The 25,901-nt window shown below is 46.8% G+C and overlaps 1 protein-coding gene across 1 annotated transcript in view; it reads right to left on the reverse strand.

Moving 5' to 3' along the window:
• The window catches only part of LOC146830161 (uncharacterized), a 199,332-nt gene that overhangs the window by 55,629 nt on the left and 117,802 nt on the right, over positions 1-25,901 (reverse strand). The window contains exons 2-3 of the mRNA XM_085604408.1: positions 11,592-11,630; positions 3,903-3,949 (exon numbers count right to left, since the gene is read on the reverse strand). Of these exons, the coding sequence (XP_085460534.1) occupies positions 3,903-3,927 (25 nt within the window). The 5' untranslated portion in view covers positions 3,928-3,949; positions 11,592-11,630. The remainder of the gene's footprint in view (positions 1-3,902; positions 3,950-11,591; positions 11,631-25,901) is intronic.

The raw sequence follows: 25,901 nt of genomic DNA on the forward strand, positions 1-25,901 counted from the left end.
TTTTTCCTTCCTTTTTACGCTCTTTTTGGTCATCCTTTTTACACCCATAACAGTACATACTACAGCAGCGGGGGGGGGGGAGTTGACGGGTAAGGCTGTGGGTGGGCGTAAAGCTGGCCAGAGATCAGGCTAGTTTAGGTAGGGGAGGGTTTTCCAGGGGGGTGGTGGGGGAGCTGGGTGGGTAAGCTATTGGATCAAAAAAACCTAATTTGTCTACCTTTTCTACTTTTTCAAGCTAATTTTTTCATAACCAGGATTTTCCATTGCGTTAGTTAAAATGCAACTATATGGGGGACCAAATAAGGAGAGAGTCGTGATAGTTTATATAGCATGACATTAACACACTATATCTCCTGGAACGTTAATGGTCTGCGAGTGAGAGGCAGACGAGACTGTATTTTACAGTATTTGAGGGACTCTGAGGCGCAGGTCATAGTTCTTCAGGAGACGCATCTCCTTAAATCAGAGGCTACTGCCTTGTTAAAAAAAACATAAGTGGATCGACAAATTCTGCTCAACAGACCAGAACGCCAATATTAGGGGGGGTTATATTCATTTTTAAAAAATCTGCTAAAGCACAAATTTTGGAATATAAAGAAGATCACTCGGGGAGATGGTTATTAGTGAGAGTCTCATTGGATGCCCAGATTTTTACCTTAGTCGGCTATTATGGCCCAAACTCTGATGATCCCTCACATCTGGACGCGATTAGGAACCATCTAGTTCAGGACCCAGTGATCTGGGTGTGGAACTTTAACATCGTACTTAACCCCAGACTGGATAAATCTGTCAAATCTAGACTCTGTAGTTCCGTCAAATCTAGGCATACCCTCGTAACTATTATGACACAACTTGGTTTGGCGGACGTATGGCGAGAAAGAGCGGGTAATAAGTTAGGTGTTTTTTTTTTCGGAACAGTCGCTTTAAACAAGTCTAGAATCGACTATGCGCTTTTTAGCTACTGTTTAAGGGATTCTCTACTTATGATAGACTATTTACCTTCGCATTTGTCAGACCACTCTGCTCTAGAATTTTCTTTTAAACTTGAAGATACCACTATTCATCCATCCTGGTCCTTTGATCGGACCCTCCTGCTTGAAGAGGATGAGGTGAAGTTCTTGGCAATAGAGTCCTTAGTATTTTTTTACATCAACTGAGATTCTGCAGGTTTGGCAGTGGTCTGGGAGAATTTTAAGGCCTTTATAAGAGGTCAGATTACCAACAGAGCTTCTTTTAGGCGTAAGATATATAGAGAGAGGGTGGCTAGCCTTGAGCAAGACATGAAACTCCTTGAGTCAAAGATTGACTCACCTTCAGGAACACCACAGCTTCAGGATAAATTGGTCGAACTGAGGTTACAACTGAATAATATCCTACAGGAGAGAGTAAATAAAAGATGGGAAGCATTTAAGACTTCCCAATTTGAATTTGGTGAAGCTGCAGGGAAACTGCTAGCCTGGAAAATCAAATCCGATCAAGCTCTCAAATTCATTAAGGAAATTAGGATAGAAGGTGAGGCAGAGACAAGATCTACCAAACTAGACATAGGTAGAGCCTTCTCTGACTTTTTTGAAGATATATATAGGGAGGTTCTCCCTAACGACCAGCAGGCAAGAGACAGTTGGCTGAAAACCGCTTCCAACTCTGTCAATAACACAAAGTAAGGCCTTGGAGTCTGAGATCACAGAGGCTGAGGTGATCAAAGCTATCAGACACCAGAAAAAAGGGAAGGCGGCTGGGCCTGATGGTCTCCCGGGGGAGATTTATAGATCTTTGGAAACGGTCACAGCCCCTTTGTTGACGACCTTATTTAATGCCATCTTAATAGAGGGTGAGTTGCCACCTAAATATTGGGGGGAGGCGACAATCGTACTTATTCCAAAGCCTGGAAAATCTCCCCTGGACTGCGGGTCATACAGACCAATATCATTATTAAATAATGACTATAAAATCTTTGCAACAATTATGGCGGCTAGATTGGCCAGTGTTATGGGTGCTATAATTCATCAAGATCAAAAAGGTTTTATCAAAGGCCGACAACTATCCGATTTAACACACCAACTGATAGGAGCCATAGACATCGCCTCTGCTTTCTCTCTACCTTTGGCCACTTTAACTTTAGATGCAACTAAGGCTTTTGATAGAGTCAACTGGCTATCTTTTTGATGTACTTAAAAAAATTTAATTGTGGGATTGGCTTTTGCAGAATGATAAAGCAGCTCTATGCTGCCCCTTCGGCCAGACTGCTGATTAATGGGGTCTTGACAGAAGCCTTTGATATAACCAGAGGTACGAGGCAGGGCTGCCCGCTCTCCCCCCTCCTTTTTAACTTATATATAGAACCATTTGCCCAGCTTCTGCGGGAGGAGGCTAATATTCCATCCTTTAGCTTTGGAGAATGGGAAAGGCGGGTTGCACTCTACGCGGATGATATTTTGATTCTTACTTCTGACCCAGTTAAGGCATTTCCTGTAGTTATCAAACGGGCAGAAGAGTTCGGTCTTATCTCCGGATATGATATTAACTCGAGTAAGAGCGAAATAATGGTCTGGAACCTCCCCGATATACAGCTGGGGGTCAACATTTCCACATCCATGCGATATCTCGGCATAAGAGTAACCCAAGAATTGGATAGCATTGGGCAATCCAACTTGAACAGAATTTATATTGAGAGCAAAAAGCTTTTAAAATCCTGGACTCATTTGCCTCTCTCCATAATTGGAAGGGTAAACCTCGTAAAAATGTGTATTCTCCCTAAGTTTACGTTTATCTTTAACGCAATTCCCTTGGCATTTGAACCTAAACTAATTGAAAAATGTCAGCAAGATATAAATACTTTTATATGGAATAACAAACCGACCAGAATAGCATGGAAAAAGTTGAGGAGAAGAAGGGAGAAGGGTGGGCTTGCCTTGCCGGATTTACTGTATTATGCATGGGCATTCTTGTTATCGCACTCCAGGTAACATTCCAGGTGTGAAGATCTTTGGCTAAACTCCTTTGGCCTACTCCACAGAATTGTGAAACCATCTTGGCTAAAACGAAATCATCTATTCTCAGCACACCGTGCATATATAACTCTGCTGAGACTCTCCAAATTTCTCCCAGATAAAAAGTGCAACAAATGTAACTGCATCGAAGCTTGTGACGTTCATATGTTTTTGGAATGTCCAGTTATCGCTGGTTTCTGGGAAGAAGTGAAGAATACTTTGAACTCCATCTTAAATGTATCCTTGTCAATAACTCTACCACTTGTCATCTTTGGGTTGGAGGATAACATCATTGGTAAAGCGAGGTCCTTCCTCTTCTATGCAATTTTGTTGGCTAGAAGGCAAATCTGTATTTATTGGACAGAGAAAACAGCCCCATTACACTCTGTGTTTACTGCATGATCTATTTAGGTCAACTTTAGATGTTTCATATAAAGACGAAAGCCACCCAATTTGGCTTTTTGGAATCTGCTGATTAATTGGCGATAGAATCCAGGGTTTTTTTTTTTTGTTGGTTTTTTTTTTTTGTTGGTTTTTTTTTTCCCCCGGGTCCTATGATTATGCCTTCGAATACTCCCTGGACTGGGTCCTTGCCTAGGTTCATGTATGGTCCTCTAGGTTAAAAAAAATACCTAGATGGAGTTGGCAAAGTCCCTTTTGTGTTGGGTTAAATAGGCTACCATCATAACATACCGTGCTTATGTGTGGTGTAGGGTGGTTGGCTCTCCCAATATTGAGGGTAGGGCAAATGACAAAAAAAAAAAAAAAAAAAACAATCTTCTGTATTACTATTCACCACAGAGCACCAGCGTATCCCTGCTGGAAGCATTAAACAGCAGGGCAACCCTCCAAGAGACTGGAGCTCACTTGTTGAAATATTTTTAAACAATTGATATAAAAGCTGCTTTCTACCTGATTCTCCTGAACGGTCTTCCATTATGATAGTCTTGGAGTAGTAACTGGAAAAAAGCAAATATTTAATGTTAGAAGAGAATTAATGAGTTTTCAATCAGTGAAACTGTGCAGTCCATGGGAAAAGGAAAGAATTGTGGCTTAGAGACAGAAAGAGAAGATGGTAGAACATGATAGATTGAGATCGAAACGCAGCAGCAGAAAGAGAAAGCGCGGCGTCACTAGGGGGGTGCGGACCGCACCGGGTGACACCGAAACATGGGGTGACACCAATCTGGTTACGCTGTGTAACACAGCTCTGCAGCCTCGCCTCTGCTCTGCAAGCACACCCGCTTACAACAAATACCGCACTGCAGTGCAAAGGGCACATTCCTTTCAATAATAGAGCCCTGCAATTGTCGCCGCGCGTGAGACATTCCTGTCGATAGGGCACTTCCTGCTCTCCAGTAGCCTGCCTTGGCATGGGGGAGGAAGGGCGAAGAACAGGACACAACAAGCATTGGCATAGCCAATAGGTCTCGCTTTTGGGACCTTATAAGTGTTTAGCCATGCAACAGTTGCATAACTAAATACTTCTAAGTTCCCAAAAGCGAGACCTATTGGCTATGCCAAGCGGCCGTGCGGCCGCGAAAGTGAAAGTGATCGCGATCGCCAACAACATCAAAAGCGGCCTTGCGGCCGTGAAAGTGAAAGTAATTGCGGTAAAACGCGGCGCCCGCGCACATGCACTGTAGCTCTAGGCTGGCCTGGTAGCACCTTTTGGAGCCCTCTCAATAAGTCTCGCCAGACCAGCGCATGCGCTGGGTCAGGCGAGACCTAAAAATTAACTTGAAAAAAAACATGGGCGCCTTTGTAGAGAAATGCATGAGGGGGCTGCCGCTGCGGGAGGAGCGAAATAAGAGCGAGAGGGGGAGGTTGTTTTTTCAGGTGTCCTGTGACATTGCGCTCCCGAAAAACAGGAAAAACCTCCTTCCTGTTGTTTAAAGGATTGCACTTTGCCTCTCTAACATTCCTTGGGATCACCTGCTCCTGAGAGACGCATGGCCAGATGAAATGCTGGCCATGGGTTCAGGAATCCGCGTTTCACCATCTTCATTTCAATGATTGAAGTCATTGCAAAACTCACTCGTTAATATTTCTGCTGTCATTCTTATTACTGTCGCTTTCTTAACTTTATTAAAACTGCTACCGTCATTGCTATTATTTTCCTGTGTGGTGATATTAGTAATGTTATTATTGAAACTGTGGGTACGCTGTACCCCTAGCATGCCACGCACGCACCACCTACTACTATAGTGGTGATGATGGTGCGATGCACGGCGGCGGCGTACCCAGTTTGTGGGTCCCAGGGCCGTCAATCTTACAGTGCTACCAATGACGGCCCTAGGCCAGCCCCCGCGCTGTGCTCCTCTGACGCGCGCCACCACCACGCGCTTAGACTGAGTGGAGACAGTCTCGGCAGGGGAGTGCTTGCTGGGCGATTTGCAGAACCCTTAGGGGCCCAGCCACCACCACAGTGGAGTCTAAAGAAAAGGTAAGGGCGGTTGTTCTCACCATTTCAAACTTCACTCTCCCGTTCCAAAATCGGCAGCTCTTAGCCTAGGGCCCCCTCGCTCATCCCCCCCCCCCCCCCCTCCACCGCCACCATTGACTACTGTTGTCTTGAGTAACAACTTAGCAACACCACCTGATCGCCTGGCTAATAAGTAAACATTTTGCCCCCCGCCTGTAATGTGTTACTCTTGCTCGGCGTTCTGTGTGCGCCTGACTCGGAAACTCCCTTAAAGCAGAGTTACCCCACTGCTGCTCCTCACAGTTAAGCCGGCCGCCATAACTTTCACCCTGGACCTCAAATCCCATGCAGTTCCTCACCTTGAAACCACCTGTCAGCCCCTGACCAATCACGTCTCACGAGCGGGTGTGGACTGTGCCAGATTCCCTGCTCTTTAAATACTCACTGCTCATCAAATGCACTGCACCTGGGGTGGCGCCACCATTTCTTTTTGCGCTCGTTTTTTAGAGAAAAAAAAAATCTGTTGATACTTCTTGTGAAAGAGTTTTAAATGCGTGTAAAATTACAGTCTTCATAGAATTCCGGCCCCTTATTTTATGAAGTTGTGTTATAACGTGAAAAAATATAAATTATAAAACTAAATGATATTTTCGTATGTTGTGAGGTCGGGATTCGAACTCATGACCATCCCGTTGTTATATAATTCATTTAGCTCCTAGTGCTAGCGCAATTGATAGCCTATCCCCAGTGTATTGAATCTTCAGTCTGTTCCTCTGGTGTCTATATCTACTATATCAGGGGTAGTCCAAAATTACGTTTATACTAATTAATTTGCAGATATCAAACTGGACGGCCCTATTCTTGCTATTAAGATCTTCAGGTTCCTCATTATGTGCATGTTTTGACTTGCGATTATCCTTTACAATTATTTGTTTTTCTAAACACGACCTATCATCGCGGTTATGTTCTTTTCGCACTCCCAGGAGTACTCGCTATTCCTCTTTCTCTATACCTGGGGCACCACCAAAGTATATTTATGTACTCATTTCTTCACCGCTAACTTATAAAGAAAAACACTTGTCATACTTAGTATTTATTTCTATGCTTAAAAATATATAAACTTAAGTCTTGACACTCATTGTCTCAGGTTGTGGCCCCTATCAAATTGTTACTTATCAACTTGCAAAACTACCAATGTATTACAACACCCTAAATGAATGTTCCATGTGTTGACAGGTCGGGAGTCGAACCTACAACCTTCCTTCTAATAAATGCCTCCTCCAACTTTATATATATATGTTTCCATGTGTTGTCCTGAAGCGAAGCCGCACTCCCCATCAGGTTTCCAATATAGTGGAAAGAACCATGAGCTTAATAATGTAGTTCAAGGTTATGGTTTGCATATGGCCCGTGCATGGAGCGGACACTGGCTGAGTGTTCAAACATCGTTCGACATCACCCCCATCAGTTCACAAGCCAAGCACTGGGAGAAGGTGCCGCCCTCCTTCCCCCGAGCTGGCGAAGAGTTCTCTCCCATGGGTGCCAACCAGCAAATTGTCCAACAGTAAGTACTCTTCAGAGAGTCCAATGCGCAGGGGATATTGCCAAGGCCCCCCTTGCACAGTCAGGAACCCATGTTCCTTAGCTCTTGACCGAAGGCAGGGAAAAACGTCCCAGGTCTCTCCGAACTGCCATGAAAGCGCCTAGGGCTTGCACCACGCTCTCTTCACTCGCTTGATAAGGAGGCACCACGCACACAGCCCACGCCCCCCACTCGCGTAGACACTGCACTGAACCTTTGAAAGACTCCCAAGAAGGACTCCCGCCCCAAGTGGGATGCCAGTGTCCTGTGCAACCCGGAACCGACCTGATAAACCCCCCCCCCCCCCCCAAAGTCATGCACAGCCACAAGGCACTACCCTCACGCCTAGCTGACTATCCCTCCTAAAGCTTTACGGCTCCCCTATCCCCCCTCCCGCAGTGTGCTGCAGCAGCGCCTCTCTCCTCTGTAATCGTCCCAAGAGAAAGAGTGTCAAGTGACACACGGATGCCTACCACTCCCCAGCCAAATTCCTTTGCCTAATTTTTGGCTGGCTGAACCCTAGTGTCCTAATGATGTGCTGCCTAGTAACTTCCGTGGTACGCTCCCCTTTACTCAACCTGGCGGACTCGGAGCGGAGGAGGTCCATGCGGTAAGTCGTGAGGGGGTGACACCATGAGTTACCCGCACAGGGTGACACCAACCCTTGTGACGCCTACTTGGCAGAGAAAGAAGCACAAGAAATTGAGAGGAATAGAGCAAGAGTTACAAAGAGAAAAGCCAAACCAAACTATGGATAGAGTAAGAGAGACAGGCCGACGAGAGTAAGAGACAGGCAGACAGAAAGAGAAGTTACGAGTTTTCAGATAAGGAAACAGGCTATCAGCCTGAACTGAATTATGTTCTGAGGGAGGAAGAAAGAGATAAAAGATACAGCGAAAGACAGATCTATACGTACCTAGATACCGTGTGGGAGAATGTAATTGCGAAGGGAAGAGGAAGAAGGTCTAAAAACAGAATATGAGAGAATGTTATGTTATGTTATGTTATGTTAAATGGGACTTTTATAGCGCAACGGCTACTCCAAAGGAGTGTCCCGGCGCTTTTGTGCTCCAGACCAAAGAAAGAGCTGGAAAACATAACAGTAACAAGAGCAGGGGCCTAAAGAGGGGGCAGATTATCCAGTGAACAACCAGGTTTTTAAGTCTTTTCTGAAGGCAAGCAGGTTAGCGGTGTTTCGCAAGGACACCGGTAAGGAATTCCATAGCTGCGGAGCAAGAAAGCTAAAGGACCGGCCGCCTAGCCGAGCCCTTTTGATGCGTGGCACCCGAGCCAAAGCCAAAGCTTCTGACCTGAGGGATCGTACAGGTCGATAGAAGTCCAGCCTCCTCTGAAGATATTTGGCACCATTGCCATGCAAGGCCTTATGGGCGAGAGTCATGGCCTTGAAAAGTATCCTCTTCCGCACCGGAAGCCAGTGAAGGGATACGAGGAGATTGGAGGCACTGGTGCGGCGGTGCAGGCCAAAAATTGCACGAGCAGCGGCGTTCTGAGTAACCTGCAAACGCTGGAGGAGGTATTCAGGCAGACCCAGATATAGGACATTTGCATAGTCCAATCTGGACCCTATGAGTGCCTGAACAGTGATCCTCCGATGTTCCTCCGAGAGAAGGGGAAAGAACTTGCGCAACATTCTGAGTATCCCAAAGCATGTTCCCGTAAGAGTGGAAACCTGGGATTTGAGCGAGAGCTCGTTGTCAATTTTAACCCCCAGGTTCTTAGCCCACTTAGAGGACTGAGTGGGAGGGAACATGTCAGCAGGCCACCATCCCTGCCAATCTGGTTCTGATGGGCATCCGAAGAATAGTATTTCGGATTTGTCCGAGTTGCATTTGAGGCTGTTGTGTGAGAACCAGCTAAAGACAGCCCCAAGGCACTCGCAGATCCTTTCTCCATCGAACTCTTCGCTCTTGCGACAGGTGAATAGAAGCTGGGTGTCGTCAGCATAAGAGACGATCCGGGCCCCGTAGGACTCCGCCAGTGTCGCCAGAGGGGTCATAAGGATGTTAAATAGAGTGGGGCTCAGTACAGAGCCCTGAGGCACTCCGACTCCCAATGGCGGCATCTCGGCGGACCCGGGTGGGACCCAGACCGTCTGCCGGCGGTTGGCCAGAAAGGAACGAAACCAGTTGAGCACCGTCCCCCCTAGACCGATGTTATGAAGTCTAGTGAGGAGATCCTCGTGGGGGACGGTGTCAAACGCCGCCGACAGGTCTAACATGACTAACATCACCCTGCCTCCTGTGTCCAGCACCTCCTTCACGATCTCCGAGACTTCCAGGAGCGCCGTCTCGGTGCTTAAGTTAGAACGAAAGCCCGATTGGGATTCATGAAGTAACTCATTAGACTCCAGGAAGTTAGAAAGCACGCTGTGTACGTGTTTCTCCAGGATCTTGGTCAGTGCTGGAAGGAGCGAGATTGGCCTATAATTAGAAGGCGCCTCTGGATCAAGATTGGGCTTCTTGATCAGGGGGATGACCATGGCTTGCTTCCAGGCCTGGGGCAGAAAACCCTGACTCAGGGATAAATTGAGGATAGGATTAGCTATGGGATTAATGACATCTGCCATTTTCGCTAAGAATTTTGCTGGACACGGATCTAATGGTGAGCCTGATTTAAGGTTCCTCATCAAGGCTAAGGATGCGGCAACCGGAAGGGGAGGAAAGTCTAGCAAAGCTGGGCCAGGAGGAGACAGGAAGACTGTCTCCGTCGGCATCGTAGATAAATCATCTAACGCTCTCGACGGGAAAGAATACTGAATTAGCCTGATTTTGGTGGTGAAGAAATTGGCAATAGTGTTAGCCCAGGTCTCCACCGGGGCACCCTGAGTAGAGGTTGTCCGGGGGCTGGTAAATTCACGTACAATTGAAAAAATCTCCTTACAGGAGTTAGCTGCGTCTTCAATCCTTTTAGCGAAGTAACATTTCTTGCCCTGTAAGATAATATCGTGGTAGGACTTCATCATGATTTTATAGCGTTGTTTGGCTTCAGGCTCATACTGGACTCTCCACGCCCGCTCGGCAGCTTTACATTGCCTACGAGCGTGGGCTAAATCCTCCGTAAACCAGGGGGCAGAGTCCCGCCGGGCAGCAGATCTGGGTGGCTGTGAGGGAGCGAGCTCATTTAGTCTGGCAAGAAGCCAGGATTGTAGGCTCTCCAGATCTTTCTCTAGGTCGCCAGTACAGGAAACAGGGTGATCTGCCAGAGCATGCGTTAGCATGTCTGGGGTCACCCGGTGGAATGCCCTATAGCTGCTGCCCTGCTGCCTCATGACACTGGCCGGAGAGGTCACAGTAGAAGGTATTTCAAAGTGGGCAAGATAATGATCAGACCAGACGACTGGCAGGAGAGTTACAGCCATGATAGGTGTGGTGGAAAACACCTGATCGAGTGTGTGGCCTTTGTTGTGGGTCGGACCAGAAAGATAGGGGGAAAGGCCTAGAGCGGATGCAATATCCAGCAATTTGATGGCGTCCTGGTCATTATGGTCGTCCATATGGAAATTAAAATCTCCCGCCAGTAGGCACAGCTCCGATCTAAGGACAAGGATCGACATGGCCTGCTGGAGATCATCAAGAAAGGATCCCACTGGGCCCGGAGGTCTGTAAACAATCAGACCCTTCAGCGCTTGTTGCGGCGATAGGGAGATGGTAAAGGCTAAAGAGTCCGCCCCTGCGATGGTGTGAGTATGCGTGACCGTGCACGGAAAAGATTTTTTAACAACCAAGGCAACTCCTCCTCCCCTACCCTTGTCTCTGTCCTGTCGATGGATGGTATAGTCCGTGGGGATGGCTGCCACAATGTCCGGGTGGGAGGAATCATTCAGCCATGTTTCAGTAAGCATCAGACAGGTAGGACTGGTCGTTGAGAGGAGATCAAAAATCTCGAGTGTGTCGGTGCAACGACCTCGTATTGAGGAGTAAACAAAGGTGTTTTATGCGACACTCCTTAGCAGGGATAGGGGAAGGGAAGGAGCGAACAGGGTGCCAATGGCAAGCAGGGCACGTATGTTTACCCTTATATCGGCCAGGAAAAACCGTGTAACACGACGCATTCCAGTTACGCAAAGAGTATAGCTCCTGTGCGGAGTAGGAGAGCATAGGGGCCAGAGGTACCAGCCACGCCAGACGCTTCCGGGACGCTGACGGGCGCAGACGGGCAGGACTCTGGCACGACTCCGGCGCAGGTCCGGCGCATCCGCTGGTCGCATCCGCTGCGCGGAGCCGTAAGTGCCTGTTGTTATAGTCCTTGTCTATGTCCTCCCCAACCCAGCCCAAACGAAGATGGCCGCCAAAACCGGCGTCCAGCCCTCGGCATCAACACTCAGCCGAGGGTGGGACCGGAGCTGCAGGGAGGGGGGAAAAAAGAGTTTTTAAACGCTGCTGAGCGCTGGGGGGTCTCTACACACTGCTGCAGGCTAGAAAATACAATTAGCAAGCACAGGTGAAAAAACGAGTAAAATCACGAAAATTAGTTTAAAATTGAAAGAAAAGCAGGAGACCTCCCGGCTTCCGCCTCAGGAGGGGAAAGGTGTGTGCAGAGTCTGATATAGAAGATTATAGCTGTGGCATTGTACCTATGAAGAGCTCGAGATGCATCACAGACCGTGCAGTCCCTGTAGTAAAAAGCAAAGAAAATAATAATTTGGCAAATATTAACGGTTGGCTTGAATATTGGTACCTTTAAACACGCCTAAATATAAAAGTGCACCTTAAAATACAAGTAACGTTTAACATTGCCTTTGATCCCACAACGGCATGGGGGGATTAGAAGATTCCACGCGCAAGAAAGGTGACAGTGCTTGTGAGTGATTCCATCGACCTAGTACAAAGACTCGGGTTTTGCACTGGCCTGGTCTTTGCTGTTCTGCACTGAGGAATTGAACGGTGGCTCAGAAATATATATTAAGGGAAACTCTGAAACTTTGGCATAATGGTTCCTGGCAGCAACTGTGCACCTTTGGAAGCTAGAGTTCACAGAAGCAGTTCTTTCCATTCGTGTACCTTACCCTACTGCTAGAATGTGACTGATGAAAGGGCTTTTGGGAGATAAGGCCCTCATTATGAGTCAGGCAGAGCGGACTTACCGCATGGATTCGGCCATCAACTGGATGTGGTAGAACGAGAGCACCATGCCATATTTAAACTCTTTTAGTCAGCACTCACCTCAGTGTATTGTTCCTTTATGTTCTCTTGTATCAGCTGCTGACGAGTCGGCTATTTGCAATCCCTCACCACAATTCCTCATTTTCACTGCTCCGTTTACTTCTCTACTCTCTTAGGATCATATACTCTCAAAAGGAATTTTTTGTGTTCTTTTCTCTGTGGCTATGTATTTATAGGCCCTGTTCTCGCATTCCTTGTTAACTAAAAAAATAAGCACAATGATAAACTCTTGGGTAAAAGCAACTGTTAGAAATGGGGTTTCTAGTTGGCGGAGGTATGCACCCTCTCCGAGCAGAAACTACAGCTCTAGTCAGGGGAAGTTAGATACACACTGAAAGATTACGTGTGCTCACCCTCTAGCAAACTCGGCACAGAGCAGTCAGGCTTATCTAAAGAGGTAAGGTGTGAAGCATTTGTGTAACTAACACACACACAGTAACACAATGAAAACGCCACAAATACACTCCACCCAGAGTTAGACAAATAATATTATGAGTAAAGCAAGACCACGACGACGAAAAACCAGAGCTATGAAGTTTGGAAGAATAAATCAATTTAGAGTGCTTAGAGTCTTAAAGTGCCAACCTGGGATATCTGCTCGCTCTAGACCGGGTAAATCCAAAGTTAAGACCGTTCACAATGAAGGGCAGGTTGGCTACAGGACTCACATAGGTTCCACTGAAAAAGTACCTTGATGTTGAAGGCTCGAAGCGAGGCGCAGAGGAGGTGATGCATTGTCATTGATTCCATAGATGGAGGTGATTCACTGGTACGGATCCATGCAATCAATGAAGACTTAGTCGACGAACCCCTTTTGGATGCAGGCGATAGGTCACCATCGAGACATGCAGTCCATCATGATCGAGCCACGCAGTCCGTCAAAGCAATGTCCCCAAGCAGCATCTGTGTTGGCAGTGAAGGGGAAGCTTCAGCTCCGATAGATGCAAAGTCAATGTATTGTTTTTGCTGGATGTGCACAGCAAATGCTCGCTTTTGAGGGCACAGGACTGGATTGGCACCACGTGATCGGGCAGGAGTCACACATAGCAGAGTCCGGGTGCTGTTGCAGAGTTTGAGGAGGAGTTTGATGTCCCTGAGACTTCAGGACAAGGGGCAAGTCCTTGGAATCACTCTGGGTTCATGTGAGATGGGTCATGTCCTCTTCCTTAGCAGGGCAGAGTGTAACAAATAGCAGGCAACAAGCAGCACATCAGAGCAGAAAAGCAGTTCTTGCAGAGCAGCCGTCCAGCAGAGAGGAATTCCTTGTAGAAGCACAGCAGCCCTTCTTCTTAGCAGAGTTCTTCTCAGGTCTAGAAGGGTAGTGTCTTGGTAGGGTCTGGGACCCAGTACTTATACTATACCCAGCTGTGCCTCTGAAGTGGGGGTGACCTCAAAGAAGGATCTTTGAAGTGCTCAGAGGCCCTTTATTCCCAGCCATGGCTCCAGGCTATCAGTAGGGGGTAATCAGCCCTTTGTGTGGATACAGGACACTGCTTATTTAGGTGTGTCAACTCCCCCTCCACCCTGCAGAGGAAGAGCTAGCAGAATGTAGATGAGTTCTCTATCACACACAACCTACCTGTGTTTATGGCTGTCTAGAGGGAATGCACATCGTGAAGCGGTCACTCACCCAAGATGTGTATTGAAGACAGTCTGCAAGTACACAGAACCGTAAGAGCAGATAAATATCCACTTTCTAAAAGTGGCATTTCTAAAACAGTAATGTTAAATGCAACTTTACTAGTAAAGAGGATTTATCATTGCCATTCCAAAGATATAAAACATGCTGCTGCTAACCAAATGGCTACGGCGGTCGCTCTCAAATCTGGGGAACCGGATTAGAGTCTCAGCATTGACGCTGAACACCCTGTGATTCTGGGTAAATCACTTAATCTCCCTGTGCCTAACAAAACTGAATTGGAATGTGCACTTGTGTAAGAAACTGGTGCTCATGTAAAGCGCTGTGATACCCAATACCTTTGGGTCAAGTTTGCACTATATAAAAATCTGAAAGGAAAATTAGATCTTAAAAGTTTATTAAGGAATTCCCAATGTTAACCTATGAGAGGCATGGGTCTCACAGTAGACAAACATGAATTTAGCTGTGTGTCACTACCAAGACACGCAGGTACGTGCCCTACCTTTTTACTTATACAACACCCCTCCCTATGGCCTACCTTAGTGGTGACTTATGTTTACTAAAAGGGAATAAAGGGCTTGGTAAAGGAATTTGAATGGCAAGTCTAAGTGACAGTACACTTTACAAACAGGCCCTGCAACAGCAGGCCTGCGACCTGTTTACAGGGCTACTTGTGTGGGTGGCACAATCAAGATGGCAGGCCCACTAGTAGCATTTAATTTAGTGGCCCTCGATATATGTATACCACTTTAAAAGGGACTTAAAAGTAAATTAAATATGTCAAAAAGGTGTAAACCAATTTTACAATGTTTAGAGGAGAGAGCACATGCACTTTAGCACTAGTTAGGAATGGTAAAGGTAAAGTGCTCAGAGTCCTAAAGCAAACAAAAACAAGGTCATAAAAAGAGGAGGAGGAAGGCAAAAGTTTAAGGGTAATCCTTCAGAGAGGACAATTTTCCAACAGCAACCTTAATAAACGTAATAAATAAGTAGTTTAGAACATATAATTCCATAGCCAAAATATGATATTTATGGCTACAGTATGTTAGAGAAACACTCAATAGGCTAAAGAGATCCACATAATGGTAGGCACAACGTTATTCCATGCCAATGATGCCAACCTCTTTTCAAAGAAGGCATAATTATACCTTTACACTGGTCAAAAATATATAAAGATGGTCTACAACATGGCAAGAGCGTCACAATATGCTATGGCCAGTATTCTAATTTTCAGGTCTCACCAGTGCCAATGATGCCAACAATATGGTGAGGGACAACTTATTCCAAGTGCAGCTACAATATGATCTAGTGGGCCATAATGGACAACAGATTGCCTCATTATGCCTTGACCATGTGTAGGCCAATCTATGGTCACACCAATGACAAACATTCTACCTATGTGTCAAGAAGGACAACCCTTCTTGAGGGCCACCACTATCCCAGTTCTAAATGAAACAATGGGTAGAACATTCACAAAATGCTAAGGAGGGTCTCCGATGCCATGGAAGGCCTCTGTATTTGAGTTGGTGCAGGAAGTACTAAATAAACTAGAAAAATGCATACTCACATGGGTGCACACAAATCCCTCTACATGCACAAGTGTCAATGCACACACACATACAACACACACACTCACACATGGAATCTCCTCCTTCTCATAATCCAGACAAAATAACAGCCTGGGCATTCCCACACCTCTATTCAAAGACTGATCACAATATGCATATGTTGAGCTACTACACCACCTAAACATCTCTTTCAGTTCTCTATTGCATAGTGTCTAACAGGAGAATTAAGCTCAAATCAGTCTCCATCTTTCACACACCAATAAGTAACACACAACTGACATGCTACAAAGAAAGCTTGTAAGATGCAAACACTCACTTTTAAATCCCATTTACAATCCTAATCTGAAGCAGACAGCATGTAAACGAAAGCTACTAAACTACTGTATGCCCTTTGAAAGTGTATGAAATTGGAGTAACATTTGGGGTGGGAAGGAGCTCACCTCAAGGAACAATCTCAATTCTTGCCGGGGTGAACCCTCAAAATCATAAAATTAATCTGAGCTCAATATCCTGGTTGCGCAGACCAGCTTAATTTAGGGTAATGTGTAAATAACTTAAGTGGTACCAAAACAGTAAATAATAAATAAAATGACATCACAACAAAACAAACAATGGGAATGAAACATGAATTTAAGATTGAAGGAAAAATAGCACCAAAAACACGGAGACAGTTATAGTCAGTGGTCACAGTAGACGGGATCTAGGCTCGCTTTCAGGTCAACTGTGATGTAGCACAGATTCTATACACCAACCAGGTTTGTTCTGGTAGGAGGTTTTGTCTTGGGACTTAGGTGCATATTTATGAATTTGGTGGCAAGGCAGTTCAGTGCGTCACCATGCTGGGAAAGGGAAAGTGCAGGAATGCACTGTATTTATATAATACAGCACAGCCTATTGTAGCCAGTATGGTTTTTGTGCAGGAAATGGCACCTTCCTGCACAAAAACAATTCTGAGAGGCTTCTTCCTCTTATTATGTGTGCTGCAGAAAAAAACATGGAGAAATAAAGATATTTCTCATTTTTACGCCTCTCCTGGGGTGGGGTATTTTTTGGGCACATTCACAGGTCTACCAGGTTTGGAAAATCAGGAAATGTGTTAAAAATCATGGGAGTTGCATGGGAACACACACTCCACACCCATGGAACGCCTTCTGACTTAGAACTTTGCGTCATGTATGTACCACATTGCGTGGTGCAAGCATCACGCAAACCTCTCAAATATTTTCCTTAGTTTAAAAAATAAAAGTTAAAATCCTTCAGCAGGAGAAGGCTGCATGTTAAAAGGTTTTCATGGTGTTACAAAAATATTATGATAAAGAAATGTTGTCAAGAATATCGTTTTAATATCGCAGTCAAGAATATTGTTATTATCATTTTCAATAATATAGTAAAAATATTGTTTAATTATCTGTGTTTTAGTTCATATATTAATTTTATGTGGTATTGTTTGTATAATTGTTAATGATATTTTTAAATAAAGCTTTTAATTTTAAGTGATTTTCAAGTTTTTTTATTTAATTGCCATTAGTAATTTCTAGTGTTGCTAAGTTTGTAGGGGTCTATTAATTTAGGAATTAATTTATTATTTTAATTGAGTAATAATTAGTAGTAGTAGTAGTAGTAAAGCTTTATTTCGATATAGAAACATATCATAAAAGCAACATGACAGCATAAAAACAATGGTCGAAACAAAGCAATTTACAATTCATATTACCATTAAAAACATTTCATATTTACACGGGATAATCTTAAAATTTATGAAAAATGAAAAAGGGACACTTTACTGTATCGTCAGTTGTTTAGCAGATCTTATGCGCCAAGCCCAGCCTAGGAATTTAGCCAAACAAATGGCAAAAAAGGGTCTTGTATCTGAGAGCAGTATTCTTATAGCTTCCAGATGTGAGCGAGTTCCCAGGCTCCTACAAAGAGGCTTCAACCACCTCCGTCTAGGGGCCATATAGACTCGACACTCAAATAGAAAGTGTGCGACAGATTCGATTTTTAGCTCGCAGAATGGGCAATAGGGTACAGTTTGCAGTGGTGGTTTCCAGGTAGAGGTAAACTGACATAAAGGTAAGACCCCAACCCTGAATTTAAAATATAATGCCCTATCATGTGGACTGTGAATCAAGTCCAAATATGGTTCTCTGGAGGGGATATCTTTAACCATCAAGAAGTTGGCAACAGATCTTGGGTGATTTGATTTACCAAGTCTCTCGTTATCCACCCAAGACCGGTAAGCCTTCTTCAGTTCTTGTTTAGGAGGTGCTGTTTTATTTTCCCACGCAGCTCCCAGACCGAGCTTGTATAATGCCCTCTTGACCTCTGAGCCAGGCGATCTTATGCCAGCCAGGTAAGGACAGTACATCTTTTAGGGCGTCTGCATAGCTGTGGAGTTCGGGGACGTTCCAAATTCTAGACCATAGTAGTAAGGGGCGTAATTTAGCTTGCTCGCAGATCGGACGGGTACCTGCGTCCAGCAAGAGGGGGATTGTGGGGGTGCTCTGGGGTAGCCTCATCAGATCTTTGTGAAATTTATTTTCTAGGTGGGCCAAAGTATCCACTCTCTGGGTACCCCAAAGTTCTGCGCCATACAGTGCTGCACTCACAACCCTACCCCTATAAATATCAAGAAGTGCCCCAATAGGTTTTATGAAGGAAGCACGCTGCTCTTTAAGTAACGCACCAACAACCCTCTTATGGGTTAGAAACACTTTTTGGTGATGGGCCTTCCAGCTCATACTATCACAAAGACGTATGCCTAGATAGTCAAATTCTTTGACCCGTTCTAATGTGACAGAGTCTAGAGTGGGGGGGTTTAACAGATTTCTTAGGGGGGTTGAGGACAAGAAATTTGGTCTTGCCAATATTTATGGCCAGTCCCTTGGTGTCACAGAAGGCCTTGAAGCTGGAAAGTAGTGACTGTATGCCTACAGGTGATTTCGAAATCAGGAGGGTGTCGTCCGCAAACAGGAGCGTCGGGATTTTCCTTCCAGCCAGGGATGGTGCATCTGCAGGATGTTGAAGAAGGTGCTCCACCACTCCATTGACGTAAAGCGAAAACAGAGTGGGGGCAAGCACACACCCCTGGCGGACGCCCCTGTCTACTGGAATACACGGGGTTTTTTCTCCCTGGGCACCCCATCTGATTTGGGCAAAGTTGTTTTCATGGAATTTTATCAGCAAGGCCAATAAATAGGGAGGTAGACCTAACTCGTCAAGGACCTTCCACAATAATGCTCTTGGAACCAGGTCGAAGGCTGTTTAAGTCTATGAAGACTAAGTATAAGCTGCCCCCTCCTAGCACCACTACCTTCCAATAGAGCATTAAAAGGCGGAATGTCTGCTCGACGGTGCCTGTCCCTGATCTAAAACCCGCTTGGAAATCAGACAATATCTGATTTTCATCCACCCACTCCAGAATCCTGCCCAATACCACTTTCCCCGCTACCTTTTGCGTCGAATCCAGCAAACTGATGGGGCGGTAATTGGCTGGGTCTTCCCTGCTACCCTTCTTGAAAATGGGGACTACTTCAGCGCCCCTCCAAGAGTCAGGGAAAGACCCCCCCAACATAACCTCATTAAGAAGAGCAGCAATTAATCTGCTCCAAAATGGGGGATTATTTTTTATCAAGTCGCCCGGGATCCCATCAGGTCCTGCCGCTTTGTTAGAAACAATACACCTGATTGCCTTCTCTACTTCCAAGGTGGTAAATAGGACTTCGTTTGGTGGGAGATCTGTGGAACTGAGCCTTGGGAGCGGGTCTGGTTGCGGAGGCCCTGTCTGAGCCGAATACAATTTCGAAAAGTGGGCAAACCAGGCAACACCAGGGATATTACAAGTCAGTTGTTGATCAATGGGCTTGTCTCTTGATCTTAGCAAGTCCCAGAACCCCTTAGCATCTTTCCTTGTGCTCGCCTCCGTTAGGTCACGCCAAAAGTTGAAATCATATGTCCGCTTGGCCTCAGTCACAGTTTTCCTATAAAGTTTCCTTGCAGACCTAATGGTAGCTTGGTCTTTTCCTTTTACTGCAGCAACAAGATCACCCTTAGCAAGTCGACACTTGGCTGTGAACCACTTTTCACTTGTTCTCAGGGCCCCCTTTGAGGCAGTTCTGGAGCTGGGTTTGGGAATGATGAACAGCCCACTTAGTGCCGTTACAGTCTCCGTAAATAACGATAAAAACATCTTGCTATCGCTATTCGTGCTATCAAGCCTAGATTCAGCCTCTAGTAAGATGGTTTCAGCTTGTGACATCCTAGCCTCATCCGCTGAGACTCTTGCCCATTTAAGACGTCTGCCACGGTTTGAGGGAAGAATCTCATGTGAAGCTTTCCATAACGGATTAGTAGCTTCTTGAGACCCAGTTTGCCAGGGGACAGAAATGGTTAAAGCAAGAGGGTTGTGGTCGCTGTCACAGGTCTCTATAACCTCCATGTCTTGATGATATGGCCAGAGGTTATAGTGGAGCATAACAAAGTCAATTCTGGATGAGTGGCCCGTCCTATTGTATGTATGGGCACCCATGGGATCTGATTTAGAACGCCCATTCGTTGCTCTCAAGTTATGCTCCATGCAAAGAGCATTTATATCGATCGCCTTTTGTGTCCATTTAGGGATCGGTTCGAGGTTCAAAATAGGGATGCCCCTCCTGTTATCCTCCTCGTTGGTATCCAGAATATCTTCTTTGGCTAAAGGCTCAAAACAGCAATTAAAATCGCCTGCCAGCAGGACGAGAGAGTCGGCGTCACAGGCAGACAGGTAGTTACTTAAGCCTAAAGAGTTTAGAGATCCTCCGTTCCTATTGCCCCTTAAGTAGAGATTAAATAGTTCTAGTTTCCTTCCCCCTTTGTAGTGCACTGTTAGCCATTGAAGGTCAGGTGTTTCGGTGGTCCTTTGAGAAACACTGAGGTCTAGTGCTATGTTGATCCAGATGAGAAGACCACCGGATGGGCGTCCTTTAGAACCTTGGTGACATACAGCCGGAACATAGAAGGTCGAAAACCCCACTCTATGTCTAGGTTCCTGGCACCATGTTTCCTGTAGCAAGCAAATGTCATAGGGTGCCAGGAAGGTGTTCCATTCCGGGTTATCAAAGTTACGTGCAAGGCCAGCCACATTCCAGCTTAAGACCCTCAGTGAAGAATCGCCTGGGGAGGCAACTCTATCAGGCAGGTCGATCTCCATTGGATTAGATTGTACTGGAGGAGGGGGGATCGAACAGAGGCTGTCTGGCCTCGTTTCCACTCTTTTGCAATCTAAAATGGCCATTTTGATCGGTTCCATGGCCCGGGGCAAGAGAGTCAGAAGCCCGGCTTGGCTAGTTGGAGGGCCGTTGGTTGGATTTCCAATTATGTCTATAACATGTGGAGACAATGCTTTTTCTAGTTGTGGGCATGCTGGGAACATAGAAAGTCAATCGACCTCCTCCAGGCCTCCAAATCTATTGTAGGTTGAAAGGCCATTCCAGTGTAAAAGAGTATTCTTTTGCCTCATGGGATGGGTGTTCCATGGGTGGTGCTGCACCAAGGACCAGTTATCCGCTTGGGTATGCAATTGGCGTGGGGGGTAAAAATAGGATAGCGGCCTTGGTATGACTAAAGAATCTTCACTAGTTGGCCAGGAACAGATATGGTGCGCCGTATGTGGGTCTTTAAAAGTTACAACTACACAGTCCCCTTGCTTAGATTTCTTGGTTGGGCCCACACAGGGTATTCTACGGACCATCATTACTCGGCTTCTTTTGCCATTGGGAATCGGTCTGTTGACGTTAAGCCAGTGCATAGTTTTATTTTTCAATGACCAGTGGTTTTCGTGTTGGTCAGTGCCAATCACAGGGACGCCTGTCAACACGACCACATAGTCATTGGCCTCTGGTGGAAGGTCTATATAGCCTCCTCTAAAATTTTCTTTTGGACGAGGACCCTGGGTTTCGGCAGGCTGGGGTCTGGCGGATGCTACCAGGTTTGGATTTACTTTTCCAGGCTTAGAGTTCCGTGTGGGAATCTGCGGTTTGGTAGCCTGAGGTTTAGCGGTTATGGAAACTTGATCCACAGCCACAGTCCTCGACTTAGGAACAGGCCTTACAGCAACAGGTACTGGTGGGGGGTGCTGCTCAGCTTGCAAAACAGGGGCTGGCGAAAGTGGGTCAGATAAGGACACGCCCTGGTTTGAGACTTCTTAGGCCGAGAGTGGCCAGAGCAATAATGCTCTTCTCCATCTCGAGTAGATTGTTTTCTATCCTAGATAATCTTAAGTCGAGTGGTGAGAGAAGTTTTTTTAATGTTTCCCAGACTTGATCTATAAATTCCTTATCATTCCTTCCCTGGTCTTGTACCTGCGCCCCCTCGTCTACTGGGGTGGTGTTAGCTGGACCCTCTCCCATACTTTGGCATACTGACTGTGCTCAAGGAACCCTCAGGTAAAGCATTACGTGCCTGAGTGTTGGTCATTGTGAGCTGGTGGGAGACTGCGACCTTTGCCTTTTTACGAGAGTAGGCTGAGCGTAATTGAAGTTTTCTTTTGGGTTGTGCACCACTAACACGGGAAGTAGTTGGGAATGCTTGGGAAAGGGGATTAAGGGTGGGGGTCTGGGCGAGAGAAGGTGCAGCGAAACTTAGCTCTTCTGTAATGCGTGATTGTTCTAAGGGCGGAGTGAGGGTGGAAGTAATCGGGGGCTGGTGTAAATCAACCTGGGTGGTAATACTATTTGGGCGGGCAGGGCGTGCTGGAGTGACAGCAGAGGCTATATGTCCTAGGGATGATTTTTTCGAGAGGGCAATTACCTCGGACAGCCTACGTGCAGCTACCAATTCTAGGGATACCCGGGTTTGAAGTTTAGATATTTCTTCATCGATGGCTATATTTGTGCGGGTGATGAAGTCGTCCATAGGGCCACAGATTTGTGAACCACCTTTGGAGGCTTTGCTACGTGTCATCCTAGTACTCGTGGTGCTTACGATGAGATCAGGGTCGTCATTCGACTTACTAACTAGGGAGCTTCAGTTTAAGCTAACCTGTCTCAGCACGATGATACAATAACAAGCAGGTTAGGAGCAATAAGGGGGGTGGGCCTGGGCCGTCCTCTGCCGTCCTCGAACGGCCTCAAACGGCCCGCTCTTAGCCCGGTCTTCACCCCGACCGTTGCCCCGCGCGCGTCCCGCGTGCGCGTTGACCACACAAGCTATGAAGGAAAAACAAGAGGAAGGGGCGGGAAGAGGACCAGCTGCGGCCGATCCACGCCGCTAGGAATGCTGGTCCTCGCAGTCCCGCCTCTACCCCTGTTGACCAGATGACAGCTTGCAAGGGGCGCGTTGGTGCTCAAAGCACGTGAAGGGAGGCAAAAAGGATGTTCCCCAGAGAGAGTCTAAGCCTACGAGCGGCACCCGCGAAGCGGGGGCCGCGAGGCGTGGCGAAGTGGCCAGACAGCAACAACACAGGAGCAGCGCTTCTTTGCAGGAAGGGTCCCAAGGCTCACTCACTCCACACAGATTTTAAAGAGGAGGAGGAGGGGGCGGGAAGAGGACCAGCTGCGGCCGATCCACGCCGCTAGGAATGCTGGTCCTCGCAGTCCCGCCTCTACCCCTGTTGACCAGATGACAGCTTGCAAGGGGCGCGTTGGTGCTCAAAGCACGTGAAGGGAGGCAAAAAGGATGTTCCCCAGAGAGAGTCTAAGCCTACGAGCGGCTCCCGCGAAGCGGGGGCCGCGAGGCGTGGCGAAGTGGCCAGACAGCAACAACACAGGAGCAGCGCTTCTTTGCAGGAAGGGTCCCAAGGCTCACTCACTCCACACAGATTTTAAAGAGGAGGAGGAAGGGGCGGGAAGAGGACCAGCTGCGGCCGATCCACGCCGCTAGGAATGCTGGTCCTCGCAGTCCCGCCTCTACCCCTGTTGACCAGATGACAGCTTGCAAGGGGCGCGTTGGTGCTCAAAGCACGTGAAGGGAGGCAAAAAGGATGTTCCCCAGAGAGAGTCTAAGCCTACGAGCGGCACCCGCGAAGCGGGGGCCGCGAGGCGTGGCCAGACAGCAACAACACAGGAGCAGCGCTTCTTTGCAGGAAGGGTTGAGTAATAATTATATTTTTTAAGTTCTATATTACCTGCGGGCTGCTGGGTTTGTAGGGGTATAAGATAGGAATGTAATTAAGTAATAATTAATGAACAATTGACATTTAATTCATTATCCATTTATTCATTGATCAGTAATTGTGTAATCATTTTTTAGGTACTCGACTGGCGTAGGCAGCACGCATGCGCAGTCTCGCTGGCGAGATTTAATGAGATGTGGTATTTTCTGTAAGGGGCATTAAGCGCCGCCCCTCTTTTCCATTGGCTGGTGTCACCGTTTATGCTAAACGGTGGCCAGCCATTGGAAAAAAGGTGTCGGTGACGTATTTGCTTGGCTTTGAGCAGTCCCATTTGGACGGCCTGGCCTGCTTTGCGTTCGTCGCAAAAGGTTCCTTATCTTTATGGGGCCAAACACATGGCCCCATAAATATAAGAAACCTTTTCGCAGCCGAGGCCGTCCAATTGGCTCGGCAGAAAAAGCCGAGTAAATACGTCATGGCGTCCGCTTGTTTGTTACGCCACTGGAGAGTAGAGAGTAGCAAAAGGAGTAGAATAAGAAGTTGAATACAGAAAGGAGGGGAGGACGGGTAACCACTTGTGTGGGGAAATGTTCCGGGGTGCTGCTGTTCGCTCAGAGCTGAAGCCCAGCACAAGGGGTACAAAGGAGGGGGTAGGGGTTCACATTAAAGTTGGAGTACGCGAGAACGTAGAAAAAGATAAAAACACAGAGCACCGAAGGGGTAGGGTCAGACAGAGCGGGTGAGAGAGAGAAATTGGGGGGCTGACAGGAGGACAGAGAGTAGACAGCAAGATACACGAATGGGGGCATTGGGGGCGTGGAAAGTTTGAGCGAACAAGAGGAGGAGGAGAAATGAGGGAGAGGGTGGGAGGGAGAGGTGTGGAGGACTATCCCGGGCCCCTCTAGCTACCTTGCAAGGGGCAGTGTTTGGAGGGGGAGCAGCAGTCGTCTGGGCACAGCTGATAGTCTAATCTGTGCTCCGGGAGCTCCTTGGACCCTCTGGTTTCATTTCCTCAGAAAGCAAAATGCTTGCGTCCGCCCGGTTGAGTCGAGACAGGACTATTGAAAGGTAACGAGCTGTTTTGGGCTTGGCCGAATCTCCTCCAGGGTTTCTGTTTGCCCGAACTCAGGAAACCACACGCAGCACAATAATAAATGAGTTTACTGTGATTTCGGTAATCACTACTACGAGTAACTTGAACTCTGTACTACAAACATTCCCTTCACAAATGCGTAAGCGCGCGTTTCTTATCTGTGTTTTCATTAATGCATTCTTTTGTGAGAGCAGAGTTACACCCCCCCCCCCCCCCCGAGGGCCTTGTTTTCACGTTTGCGGTAGACATTTTGTGAATGGTTTTCTTTCGCATATTGGTTCCCGCTTGTGGGTTCGCCATCGTAGTTTCTATCCTCCCCCACCCTTACTCACCAGTGGAGTCATTGTGTTTGTGTCAAGTAAACAGGTGTGTTTGCGTTTTTAACTATGATCTTAGGCAATTTCTAAGAAGAAAATGATAATTGGGATTTCAGCAAAGGGGAAATGTTAGGTCGTCCTTGGGAAAGTTATGAAAGGACAGAGCCTTCAGGGCTTGCGGGTGAAACTAGCATGCTTTGTCCTAACGCAGGTCTCCTTCAGTTGTTAACTTGTAGGGTTGCGGCAGTGGTGGTCTCAGGGGAATGTGTAAATGCATTGCGCTACCTATTGTCCCCTCCCCGCCTTTCCCTAAGCTAAAGCAGAGTTCTTGGGCACTATCTATGCAGAGTGGCTGAGAGCAGGTGGAGGCCATGGTTGACAAGTCTGCAGGTGAAGCCGTGGCTGGTGGCGTGTGCTCCCATCTTCATTCATTCAGAAGTTGCATAGAATTTCGGAGATTCGTTAATTGCCACCACAAACCTCTCCCGCCACCATGTCCCAATGCTTCGTGGCCAGACTCCATTCCTTCTCCCTTTAAAAATGGCATCTCGATCATGTGTTCAGTTTGTTTTTGGGGAAGTTGGCCGCCCTCGAACCGAGCTCTGTGCTGGTTGTATTGCAACTGGATGGTGGTTGAAAACGCCAGATGGTGCTTCCAAGGCTGGGGAGGGCGACATCCGCAGAAAGAAAGATGTGATCTTTCTTAAAGTTTCAAATATGCAGGGCACGCTTACCTTCCAAATGCTAATTTGAGCGGCTACAGTACTAGGCTTTCCCGCGCACAGGCGGGGTAGACATTTAATTGGCACTCAAAAGTAGTGTACAGCAGAAGTACTAGCGCGCACCTCGCTCTGCCTGTCTTGTTTTTGTTAGGCACGGGGAGATTAAGTGATTTGCCCAGAATCACAGGATGTACAGCGTCATTGCCGAGACTCGAACCCAGATTTGAGGTCAGCAGCCCTAGCCGTTAGGCCAACTCCTCTCCCCTTTAATATATTATTGCCTTTAATTGTTG

The sequence above is a fragment of the Triturus cristatus genome, chromosome 5_1, assembly GCF_964204655.1.
Source record: "Triturus cristatus chromosome 5_1, aTriCri1.1, whole genome shotgun sequence".
Taxonomy (NCBI): domain Eukaryota; kingdom Metazoa; phylum Chordata; class Amphibia; order Caudata; family Salamandridae; genus Triturus; species Triturus cristatus.